The sequence below is a fragment of the Acyrthosiphon pisum genome, chromosome A1, assembly GCF_005508785.2.
Source record: "Acyrthosiphon pisum isolate AL4f chromosome A1, pea_aphid_22Mar2018_4r6ur, whole genome shotgun sequence".
NCBI lineage: Eukaryota > Metazoa > Arthropoda > Insecta > Hemiptera > Aphididae > Acyrthosiphon > Acyrthosiphon pisum.
In genome coordinates this window covers 34,545,775-34,558,433 of record NC_042494.1, presented here as the reverse complement: position 1 = coordinate 34,558,433, position 12,659 = coordinate 34,545,775, and the positions used below count along the sequence as shown (strand labels likewise).

Here is a 12,659-nt window from a genome sequence, read left to right as displayed (position 1 = left end):
TACTGTTTGTGGAGATAGTCTAATACTCAATTTTTGCATTTTAAAATTATTATGTTGATTATAAATGTCAATAAAATATGTTTATTTGTTATTCATATTAATTATATGATTATATAATTATATATATAATATATTATATATTATATATATAATTACCTACCTACATAATTGTGATTATTTATTAGGAACGTTAGAAATCCTAGTTGTTGTGCATATGGTTGTTCTAACAGAAGTGAGAATGGGTTCACACTTAAAGTGTTTGGGTTCACACTTAAAGCCTATGTTAAACATAGGTCTTTAATAATTAAAAATAAAAGAAGCATATTCATGGAAAAATTGGCTTCAGAATTGTATAATTTTAATTTTTCTGATTGCCATCAAATAAAAAAAAAAAATGTTAAATCGTTATATTGAATTTAGATGCAAAAATTTGGGTGTTCTTTTAACCAAAAATTTAAAAAAAAATTTTGCTTCTCTTAAAGCAAGCAAAAGTATTGCGATGAGGGAAGCCGTAAAAAAATATTAATAATACTTCATATTATATTTTATATTTTTACAATGTTATAATTTATAGAAATTATTATGAAAAAGATAAGGTTATTCTAATTGTTTTTTAAATGAATTAAACTATATTTAGAGATGTATATTATGTAAGTTTATTTCACTTATTATTTTTATTACTAGGTATGCTCAAACAAAAATAAAACAATTTACTATATTATTTGATGAAAGTTATATTCAATATTATGAGCTGAAAACAATGTTAAAAAAAATATATAATATGTTATATGTATTCATTTACTTTTTCCTTTTATCTGAATTATTGTAATTTGTAGCAGATAAGCAGTTACATACACCTAAAAATCAACCTTATGTATTTAAAAATGTAATAAAATGATTTTAATAAACACAATTTTTTGTGAAATTTTCAAATAATGAACTTCAATATATTTCTAAAACATAACATTTTGTACAAAATATTGTTTTACCAATACTCAAATACTTTACAATACTAACTATAATAAGGTTATGAGCTAAAGCATTATAAAAAAAATAAAAAAAAATAGTAATTATAGTGTATAATGCCCCTAGCTGAAGTACTCAAATTTAAAAAAAGGCGGGAAATGTTTGGACGATTAATGGCTGCTATCACACTAGTTGGCCACTCTCTTTAATATCAAGGCTCTCTAAGGTAGAGTATTCTGCGCGGGGTCGGGTTGTTTCCACTGTTTACTTTTATCATAGATTACGTATGCCACGCCCCCCTGGAGACCGTGTTCAAGGCTACAATCACCCGATTCGGCCAATTCACAGAGTTTCGTACCCCTGATAAGGTCTATCTTAGTCCGTGGCACGATTTAAGATAGTATCTTAAATCGTGGTCCGTGGTGGTAACTTAATCTAACAAACCAATCACTATAATACATCAAGGTGTACTGATAAGGTGCATCAATACACCTTGGTATGCACCACGATTAAAGATACTATCTATAGCCGTGGTATGCACCTTAGATCATATACTATATACCACGGATATAGATACTAGTATATGATCTAAGGTATGCACGTACACCATAGAGTAATACTCTATGACGTACACGCGGAACCCATTCTCCTATTAAATAGGTAACCACCTGGTACATGGTTCTAACCATGAATAAAGATAGTATTATCTTAGTCCGTGAACCTAACCTAAAATGCAACTATGCAAGACATTTAAACATCTAGAATTTTAAATTATCGATAGAGTAGAGACTGAAGACAATTGAAGTCTGAAATATGTAAATGCCTTGAATTATTTTGATTTTTGACAAATTTTATTGTTTTTTAAATTGTGACCTGTGAGTTGAGAATTATATAGTTCACCAGTATTTGAGATGTGAGTACTTTGTTTACACCAATTATTATTACTATTTACTATGTTTGTATGATGTTAAAACGGTTTTGGATCCACAGATACTTAATTACAGATACTTTTATTTTTACTTGTAAATCACAGATATATTATGCTATTATAATCATAGACCTATTAACTAAGTTAATTATAAGTTAATATTAATTAGTTAGGTAATTGGTTTATGATTATAATAGTATATATCTGTGTTGTAAATAGTATAATGCAGTCACTAAAAACTAAGAAGTTGAGTACCTGTGGATTTAAAATCATTATAATATCTTAAACCCCGTTCACACGATCAAATAATTTGTCAAATATTTGACAAATTATTTGATCGTGTGAACGGGGCTTAATAAAATAATTATGCAGTAATCATTACTTCTATGGTTTGTTATTATAATGACAATTTCTTCATCTATAACCTCAGTTTTGTTTTATTTTATTGTTTTATTGTTATCTGACAGTTTTTCATTATTTTATTTGATACACTAGCTCAAATTTACTTATAATGGATGATTTTGGTGACGATTTATTTGATGATTTTGAAAAACCATCTGCCAATTCTTTTTCTGCTGGAGTACAGAAATCCAATGATGATAAACACAATGCTGACGATAAGTATGAACCTTGATATTATCCTAGTGGCTAGTCATAGTTTGTTTTGTGTTTTATGTTTTTTCTGTTTGTTTAGCACCACAAAACGATCATTAATACTATCTGATGATGAAGATGATAATTCAAAAAAGACAAAAAATCCAGATGAAATATCAGCTTTAGAGTAAGTTATAATTTAAAATAATAGTATTAAGATAAAATAATTATCTTATATCTATTATTATTAAAATAATTTATTTAAAAGCAATATATTTTTAATTTTAACTTAAAATATTTAAAAAAAAAAAAAAAAAATATTTTAACACATTTATTTAAATTATTAAAGTGAGTTTCATTCCACAATGTATTCTTTTATTATTACTAAGGAGGTTTTTCATCCATATATTTTATTTTTACTTTCAAACCTTTTCTGAGTAGAGCGATACCTAAATATATATTTATTTTATATGGTATCGGAAAGGTGGGGTTGTATTGATCCATAGATCTTAAGTACTTGTTTATCAGTCTATGTACTGTAACTACCTATCAACATATTTTGCCCACAGTGACCATATTTTTTTTACCTTCAAATATTAAAACTAAAAAAAAAAGGAAGTAGGTGCCGCTGTACAATATGAGTTAAGTAAAATCAATACATTTATTGCTACACTCAGAATCTAAAAAGTACATAACAATATAGATATTAGATAGGTATTAGACATTATTCTTACTTTGCTCATCTCACTGGCAGAGTAGTATTATTATTAACTTGAAGCTTGGAATGATAAATCAATAATCAATATAACATTTAAAAAAAAACTGTTCTTAAAAAAACTTTTTGCATTTCAAAACCAAAATTATTATTTTAACATTGGAAATATATATAAGTTATTAAGTTATTATTTTTTGATTTGTAGATGACAGTTACAAGCACAAAATTCTGTGAAAACCATACTATAATCCTTATATTATAAATATACTCTGTAAACCGAGAAAAAGTATGCTTTAATTTAAAAAAAGAATATTTTTCACAAAATTATGAAACCTAATTAAGAAGATCCTAATAATATTTAGAATTGAAATTATTTTATTTTGTATAATTGATAAAGATTGACAAGATAATTGAACAATTTATTTATAATATATTGTTAAAATTATCTCTAAATGATTTTAAAAATGGTCCATTTACAAAGTATGATGTTTTTAACAAAGATTTTGTAGTTTTCCGTTTTGATGGTATGAATTCTAAACATTTTGATACTATTTCTATTAAATCAATCGGCCATTGAGGGAATTTGTTATTTAATGCCATACTAACATTTTTTAATGTACTATTTCTGATATACTTTATTGAAACAACTTTATTAATTTTCTTTATTTTCCTGTTTAAATACTTTTGATCTTTGATTGATACCCCAAAATATTTAACAATTGATTGATATTGTTCAATAGATGTCTCTTGAGTTATTATCGGATGGCCACTTGTACATTCTATAAATACTATACCTACTTGTTCATAAATACTAATTAGTGTTAGAATATAATATATAGTTATAGTTATATTTACCTAAAGACCAAATATCAATTTCAGGACCATATTTTTGTGTTCCAAGTAACATTTCTGGTGCTTTATACCATATAGTACCCATATCTGGTGTCATAATTGGTTCTGCTTTAAATGACAGTGCACATAACATTTTTGAAATACCCAAATCACAAATTTTTATTAGACCATTTTTCTTAATTAGTATATTTTCTGGTTTAATATCTCTGTGTACAACATAATTTCTGTGCATGTAATCAATACCATTGATTATCTAAAAAATAACTTTTAATTTTGTTATATTTTTAACAGCTAAAATTCTCACTTGTATCATAAATCCTTTTGTTAAATCATATCCCAGGCCATTTGGATGATATTTATTAATGTACTGACACATATTATAATCCATGTATGGAAATACAATGTACAAATAACTTTTTAAACGGAAAATATTTAAAAGTCTTATCACATTTATGTGTTTATTAAGTATTTTATGTATCATAAATTCACGTAATACTTCAGGCATATAGAAATAGGAATCTGTTATTTTTTTTATTGCAACAACTTCATTCGTTAGCCGATCCTTGCATTTCATCACTATACCATATGATCCTTGGCCTATTACTTCAATGGGCTTGTATCTATCACTATGTAAATTAACAATTTTACTACTCATAATAACAATTCATAAGAATGTATATTGAAATTATAAACTAAATATACCTATAATTTAACAATGTTTATTGGTTACTTGGATTTATTTTATTTGATTAAATTGTCATAGTGACTATGATAGTATTTATTTTATAGATAATGTTTTTGGTATTTTGACCTTATTTCAAGTAGGTGCAATTAAGTGAATAATATTAATTTATTAGTATGTACTTTTATTTGATCTTGTAAAATTGATATGCATATTTTTATTCATATTAGGGGGTATATTATTTGTAGTCTTGTATATAGCCATTTAGGTATTTATTATAAAGTATAAACCAATAGGTATCATGGGAAAATGTAGATTCTAAAATCTTTTATATAATGTTAACATAAAGAAGTAGTTATTTTTTTGTGATCTTCCTAACTTATTCAGTAGAATTTACAAAAACCTTATATAGGTATTATTTAATTTTGTTGTTATCATTGATTGTTATAATAATTATATTAATTAATATAATCTACAAAAACATTAAGATTTTAAAAAAGATGAAGATTATCAAATAATAATAAACATAATAGTTAATATGTATGATTTATTTTAAATTTTCATCAATGTAATTTTAATTATTTCAGTCTTGAGGTGTCAGCTCCCAGAATAAAAATATTTGCTGTAGAATCTCTTGATGGAGAATCATGTACACACGAAATAGCTCTTCCATTAAATTTTGATTATATACCATTAAATCGAGATACCAATAGAAAACCAGCCAAAGTATATGAATTTGATTTAGATCCTTTTCAGAAAGAAGCTATTGTTTGTATTGAAAATAATCAATCTGTTCTTGTATCAGCTCATACATCTGCTGGTAAAACTGTAGTTGCCGAGTAAGTTTATATTATTATGTATACTTAAAAAATTTATAATAAAGTATTTATATTTATAATTTTATTTTTATTTTTATAGATACAGTATAGCTTTGTCTCTAAGAGAATCAAAACGTGTAATTTATACCACACCTATAAAAGCATTAAGTAATCAAAAATATCGAGAATTTCACGAAGAGTTTGTTGATGTTGGTCTTATCACGGGCGATGTTACTATTAATCCATCAGCTAGTTGTCTTATCATGACTACAGAAGTAAATAGTTTTTATTTTACTAGAGTGTTCTACTGTTCTACAATAATTAAACATTTTTATGTGGTTGGATTTTTCAATGGTATATCAACACTGGAAAATACTTAACCTATGTTAGATACTATATGTATAGAGAATAAGATAACATTTTTGTCCTACTTAATTAAATTATTCATATCTCAAGTTTAATTATAACTTATTAGCACTTATTAAAGTTATTAGTTAAATTACTAATTCGTATTCAAATTTAAGTATTTTATAAGTTGAAAAAAGTATCAAATTTGTTTTTCCTAAATGCTATTAAAATTATTTTGATTAAGTTGGACATTCTATATGAAATTCTATATTATTGAATGGAGTTCTTTAACTTTTTATTTAACAACCTTTTTCAAATATAAAATTTATCTTCAGCAATAAAATAAATTATCTGTAACACATTTTTAGTTATTTGTTCTTAATTATTACTTTGAGTATATGATATTAAAACTATATCTAACTTAAGCAAAAATTATAAATGTGTAAATATTTTAAAATTAAGTACATTTAAAAAGTTAAAGATCACAGTTTTATGAAATACATACTTAATAAAATATAATATAACTTAAAATGTATTTTAAATTACTCTTTCTTTAAAACTAGATTCTTCGTTCTATGTTGTATCGTGGTTCAGAGATCTTAAAAGAAGTAGGATGGGTAATATTTGATGAAATTCATTACATGCGTGACAAAGAACGTGGTTATGTTTGGGAAGAGACTTTAATATTATTGCCAGACAATGTGCGCTTGGTCTTTTTGTCTGCTACTATACCTAATGCTAGACAGTTTGCAGAATGGGTAGCTCATTTGCACAATCAACCATGTCATGTAGTATATACTGAATATAGACCTACGCCATTACAACATTACTTATATCCTGCTGGTGGTGAAGGTTTACATCTGATAGTAGATGAAAATGTACGTTTGTCGTATCATATTTGTAATATAAATTTTGATTCCTTATCTTAAATTATTTTAGAACAAATTTCGAGAAGACAATTTTGCAGCAGCTATGAATGTTTTATCTAATGTTACTCAACCAGTTAAAAATTGGGGACAGCCAAATCGACCCACAGCTAACAATCCAGATAATGAATCAAATTGCTTCAAGTTAGTTAAAATGATTATGGAACGAAATTTTGCCCCAGTAATTGTATTTTCATTCAGTAAAAAGGATTGTGAAAACTATGCCATGCAAATGTCTAAATTAGATTTCACTTCAGGTAATTATAATAATTGTTTAAAAGTTTATTTAGTTTGTTTTTAATTGTTTGCTTTATAACTATCTTCTATTATTTTATCACAAATCTGTAGTTAAATTATTAGGATATAGGTAGTACTTTTTGAAAATGTATTTTACCAAACAATAAATCGTTAAGTTATAAATCTATCTTTTACTGCAACATGATACATTTTGTTTATGTACCTATAATCTATTCATGATAAAAGTATACTGTCTGGCTGATGAAAACTGGACATCCCCACTTATAGACACACATCGATGTGTGATCAACATTCATCGTCATTAATTGCCGACAATTAACTTCCAATGACAAAGCGTCTACTGGTTGCCTAAGTGTCCCATGGGTTTGACGTCTTAGTCTGCATGCGGAAAACCCCGGTATACTCTTAGCCTGAATAGAGTATAGTATAAGAAATATTTATATTAAAATAAATTCAATCTCTTTTATAAATACGAGTGATAAATCTGATTCTTTAGAGAGATTGAAAAATATCTAAATTAGAAAAAATAAAATTTATTTTATTTAAATACTAAATACTAAATAGTATATAAATATAATAACTTTAAACTTATAAATTGTAATTGAAATATCATAATAGTCAATTGATTCCACTTTTCTAATAAAATTACGTATTTACTGCAATTTAGTAAATTTGGGATATCTCTTCTACCATCATTGTATTCTTCACAAGGATATTTAAATTTATTTTTTCTACTTCTGTTTTTGGTCTAAGGTGGTCCAATGTTATGCAATTCATGTTGTGCTATTTTTTCTTATCAGCTGCAGTTTTGAAAATTGTCCAAATTTTTATTTAGCCTAAATCCAATTTTATTGAGTTATTGCATTTTTAATAATATTAAGTACTAACTAAGTTTGAAAATTAACTGTTCCCTCAAAATCAAAGTATCCAATAAAAAACATACATATTATCATGAAACACTTCTCTCAAACTAGATTTCACATATACTAATTTTTTACAAATATGGATTATTTAATGTTCCGTGCCCTGAACTAGTTACTAATGCAGACATAACACATGTAGTTAATTGTATACACCATGTGCTTTGATTATAGTATATAATATAATATTATTATGAACTTATAAGTGAATACCTGGGTAAATTGTGTTTGAGTAAAAAAGGATTATGGTTTCAGGATTGGGTATTTTGACCGAGTACTAATAAACCCATGTCTTATACTTTTATAGATACTGAAAAGGGGTTAATTGATAAATTATTTGAAAATGCTACTAAAGTCTTGTCAGAGGAAGATCGTAAACTACCAGCAGTTATAAATATAATACCATTAATTCGTAGAGGCATTGGTATTCATCATGGAGGTAAATATTATTAGCTTATAAATAATATTAATATTCAAAAAATAATAAATGATAAGGATAACAAACTAATTGTTGTATTATATGTTTAAGGTCTATTACCAATCTTAAAAGAAACTATAGAAATTTTGTTTGGTGAAGGATTACTAAAAGTTTTATATGCTACTGAAACATTTGCCATGGGCCTAAATATGCCTGCAAGAACAGTTTTATTTACTGCTCCTCGAAAATTTGATGGCAAAGAAAGACGATTTGTATGTATTTTGTTTATTATTAAAAATATATTTATTTTTAACTTAATCCTCATCAGTTAAAATAATTGTTATAGATAACATCAGGAGAATATATTCAGATGTCTGGACGAGCTGGTAGACGAGGATTGGATGACAAAGGTATTGTTATGTTGATAATTGATGAGAAAGTTAGTCCAGATACTGTCAGGAACATTGTACAAGGAAAGCCTGATTCACTTAATTCTGCATTTCATTTAACATACAACATGGTTTTGAATTTAATGCGTGTAGAAGAAATTGATCCAGAGTATATGTTAGAGAGAAGCTTTTTCCAATTTCAAAATCAATCTGCAATACCAGAATTAGTTGAAAGTTAGTTATCAATATAATATTATGGTTCATTATATTTTATGTTATTAATTTACGACAATATAAAAATATACTTGGTTCCACGAGAGAACATGCCGTTTCTGTGCATGTAGAATGAGGTTCATTGATCTACCAGGCCGTTGTATACCTTCCATGTGGCCAATTGTCTCTGACGATATAGTGCACAAAACAAATGTAATTGGTTGTTGTTGACGTAGAGTGGCACGGCACCGCTATGCACACCACCTATTGTGAATTTGATGAGGGTTGCACTGTGCTGACCTATTCTCGTAATAGAGCGGCATGTTCTCTAGTAAAACAGAATATAGTATTTTAATTAAATTACTATTCTTTTTTAGTTTTATAATTTTTGTGTATAATTTTTATTTTATTTTTTTGTAGAAGTCAAAGAATTATCACTTAATAAAAACAAAATAATAATAAAAAACGAATTTGACGTAAGGTCATACTTTTTAATTCGTCAACAGTTAGAAGATTTAGGAAAACAATATCATTCTTTTATAACAGACCCAAAAAATTTAGTACCTTTTTGTAATCCAGGGAGACTTGTTAAGGTCAGTAAATTTTTTTTAAATTTTAATTTGGAGTAAAATGTTTTTATTACAAAAATAGTAACATTTATTAAAAAATATACGTACAATACTACAGTAATTGTTAATCTAAACTGTCTGGATGGCTCACTTATAAGTCATTATTGTTTGCACTATTTGCTGTGGACTAAGAAAATTATTTTTGCTAAACAGGTTTTTATTTCATAATTTTATATGTGATTATGATTGTGATATATAATTTCATGACTTACTAATTTTTTTAATTCAATCAAAATAAATGTATATATATATTATATGTTTTTAATTCTTTTAGATTAAGAAGAATGATGTAGATTTTGGCTGGGGTGTTATTGTCAATTTCAAATCTGTAATGAAGAGTAAACATGAAGGTGGTGGTATTGGCGAAGCAATATTAAATGTGCTATTAAATTTAGAACGATCTGTTGAAAACACAGAAGAAGAGCCAATACCTTGTGCTCCTGGGAAGTTAGGAGAACCTGAAATTATTAATATCAGACATAACATGGTTGAAGATTTAAGTTCTTTACGATTAAACAAAATGCCCAATGATTTAAAATCTCGTGATTCTCGAATGTTACTGTATAATAATGTAAAAGTAAGTTATTCAATTTTGAAATAAAATAAAAGACATTACTATACTACAAAAAGTCATAAAAATTATTAAATTTGTATATTTGTAATTTTATTTAGGAAGTTTTACAAAGATGTTCGACTGATATTCCTCTGTTAGATCCAATTAATGACATGAATATCAAAGATGCAGAGTTTGATAAAGTAATTGATCAAATTGAAAAATTTGAAAGTAGATTATTTGCTCATCCATTACACGAAAAAGAAGATGTCGATGAACTTTATAATCAATATTTGGAAAAAGACAAAGTACTAAACAATTTTTATTTTATTTAACTAAACATGTTTAAAAACAATTTTTTAACAGGTGGATCGAGAACTTTTAAAATCTAAAACCGAATTAAAGAAAGCCAGATCACTCATGCAAATGGATGATCTCAAATGCAGAAAACGCATATTGAGGCGAATGGGCTATTGTACTGCTGGAGAAGTTATAGAAACTAAAGGAAGAATAGCATGTGAATTGAGCAGGTAAATTCAATTTGTAATTTTGCATTAAAGTAATGAATTAATTATATTTTTATGTTTTAAGTGCTGATGAATTATTAATGACTGAATTAATATTCAATGGTGTGTTCAATGATTTATCAGTACCTCAGACAGTGGCATTACTTAGTTGTTTTGTATGTGATGAAAAAAGTAATGAATTACCCGCGAAAACTGCTGAATTAGCAGGGCCTTTAAGAAAAATGCAGGTATATAAATAGTTATATATATATATTTATGATATTGTTGTACATCAGTATTTAAAGAATCCTATAATTTATAAGAAGATAAAAAATTATTTTTAAGGAACTTGCAAGAAAAATAGCTAAAGTTTGTAAAGATGCTAAATTAGATATTGAGGAAGATTCCTATGTTGAAGGCTTTAAACCATTTTTAATGGATGTTTGTTACGAGTGGTGTCGAGGTGCTACATTCTATCAAATATGCCAAATGACTGATATATTTGAAGGTAAATACTAAATAGCATTATTATCATTTATCTATAATATGACCATGAACATTAAAGAAAGGTTGACGAAATGTGTGTATAATAGTCCAAAATAAAATTATTACATTTGCCAAAATGTGTCGGTAGCGGTGATGTCGTTTTTACATGTAAAGCATAGGGAATTTATTGATTATTATTATTATAATCTAAATGATAAGACATATATAAGAGATAAAATTATTTATAAAAATACTTTCAAATTATATATACCTATAATATATTCATAAATAATATCAATGCTATTACGATTCACAAGAATTAAAATATGTAAATGTAATTTAGTTTATTAATTACATAAGAAATATTGATATATATATATAATTCAAAAGTATTTTTTTTAAACAATTGTCTAGAAGTAATATATTTTTGGAAACATATATTCAATCGAGGACATTTTGGTTTTAAAAAGCGTTTTATAGCAATTATTCATAAATTTCACCATTTTGGTTATAATAATATAAACCAACAAATTCTCTACGCTTAACATATAAAAATTACATCATTATAGTTTGAAGACGCACATTCTGGCATATTTGATAATTCAGGAGGATATTTTTTTCACTCCCGTCAATTGTGTTGGTCGTCCAATCGTCCTTCCTCTAATCTTCATGCATGTGACATTCTTAATAAATTTGGGAATTTCAGGAAGTATAATACGAGCAATGAGACGTTTAGAAGAAATATTGAGACAATTAATCCAAGCATCCAAAAGTATTGGCAACACTGACCTTGAAAATAAATTCAGTGAATCTGTTAAGATTGTTAAAAGAGATATTGTATTTGCAGCCAGTCTTTATTTATAATGTTTATTGTAAATGTTGTCCATTTTTTTTTTATAATTTTTGTATATTTCTGAACTATTAACACACAATATTTATTATAATAAATATATTTCTGTAATTTTTTTTGTTAAAATTTAACTTAAACTTTTCTAATCCTATCCTATTTTCTAAATTTTTCACTATAACGAATATAACTATTGTTTTGTATCATAAATAATTACCAAGATTTCTGTGTACTAATAAGATGCCTTCAAGGCTAAAAGCCAGTGCCTGTGCCATGATTAACGGGACCCTGTGCAATTTATAAAATCATGGTCACCTTAAGCCCAATAAAAAAGACCCTGTGCGGCCGCACTTCCTGCACAACCCACGTGCCAGATCTGCTTAAAACTAACCTCAGCAGCTTAGATCCTAAAATGTCCAATCCCAACTCATATAACTGTAATGTACCTTAAGGCTTACAGAAAAAAATGTTTTTTTTTAAGAATTCCTTATCCAAACACAATTTTGTATTATTTAATATTTTGGATCTAGTTATATTTAATAATTTATAATACTCAGTTTTTTAATGTTGCTGGCAAAAAACAAGTGAACTTAATCAACTATCTTGCTAGG

At 26.3% G+C, this 12,659-nt stretch overlaps 2 protein-coding genes across 2 annotated transcripts; one reads left to right on the top strand and one right to left on the bottom strand.

Annotated features, from left to right (window-relative positions):
- The first annotated feature begins 1,708 nt into the window (after window positions 1–1,708).
- LOC100158988 (exosome RNA helicase MTR4) lies at window positions 1,709–12,162 on the top strand. The gene is made up of 17 exons (XM_001949005.5): window positions 1,709–1,879; window positions 2,390–2,515; window positions 2,589–2,675; window positions 5,325–5,576; window positions 5,656–5,830; window positions 6,467–6,781; window positions 6,843–7,086; window positions 8,315–8,446; window positions 8,537–8,697; window positions 8,772–9,048; window positions 9,448–9,620; window positions 9,931–10,233; window positions 10,329–10,517; window positions 10,576–10,739; window positions 10,801–10,963; window positions 11,061–11,223; window positions 11,908–12,162. The coding sequence occupies exons 2-17, from the start codon at window positions 2,406–2,408 to the stop codon at window positions 12,063–12,065; spliced, it is 3,066 nt and encodes a 1,021-aa protein (XP_001949040.2). The 5' UTR covers window positions 1,709–1,879; window positions 2,390–2,405; the 3' UTR covers window positions 12,066–12,162.
- On the bottom strand, window positions 3,614–5,183 carry LOC100575910 (cyclin-dependent kinase-like 2). The gene is made up of 3 exons (XM_003244551.4): window positions 4,360–5,183; window positions 4,059–4,308; window positions 3,614–3,997 (listed from the first exon to the last, which is right to left on the bottom strand). The coding sequence occupies exons 1-3, from the start codon at window positions 4,708–4,710 to the stop codon at window positions 3,627–3,629; spliced, it is 972 nt and encodes a 323-aa protein (XP_003244599.1). The 5' UTR covers window positions 4,711–5,183; the 3' UTR covers window positions 3,614–3,626.
- Window positions 12,163–12,659: the final 497 nt, after the last annotated feature.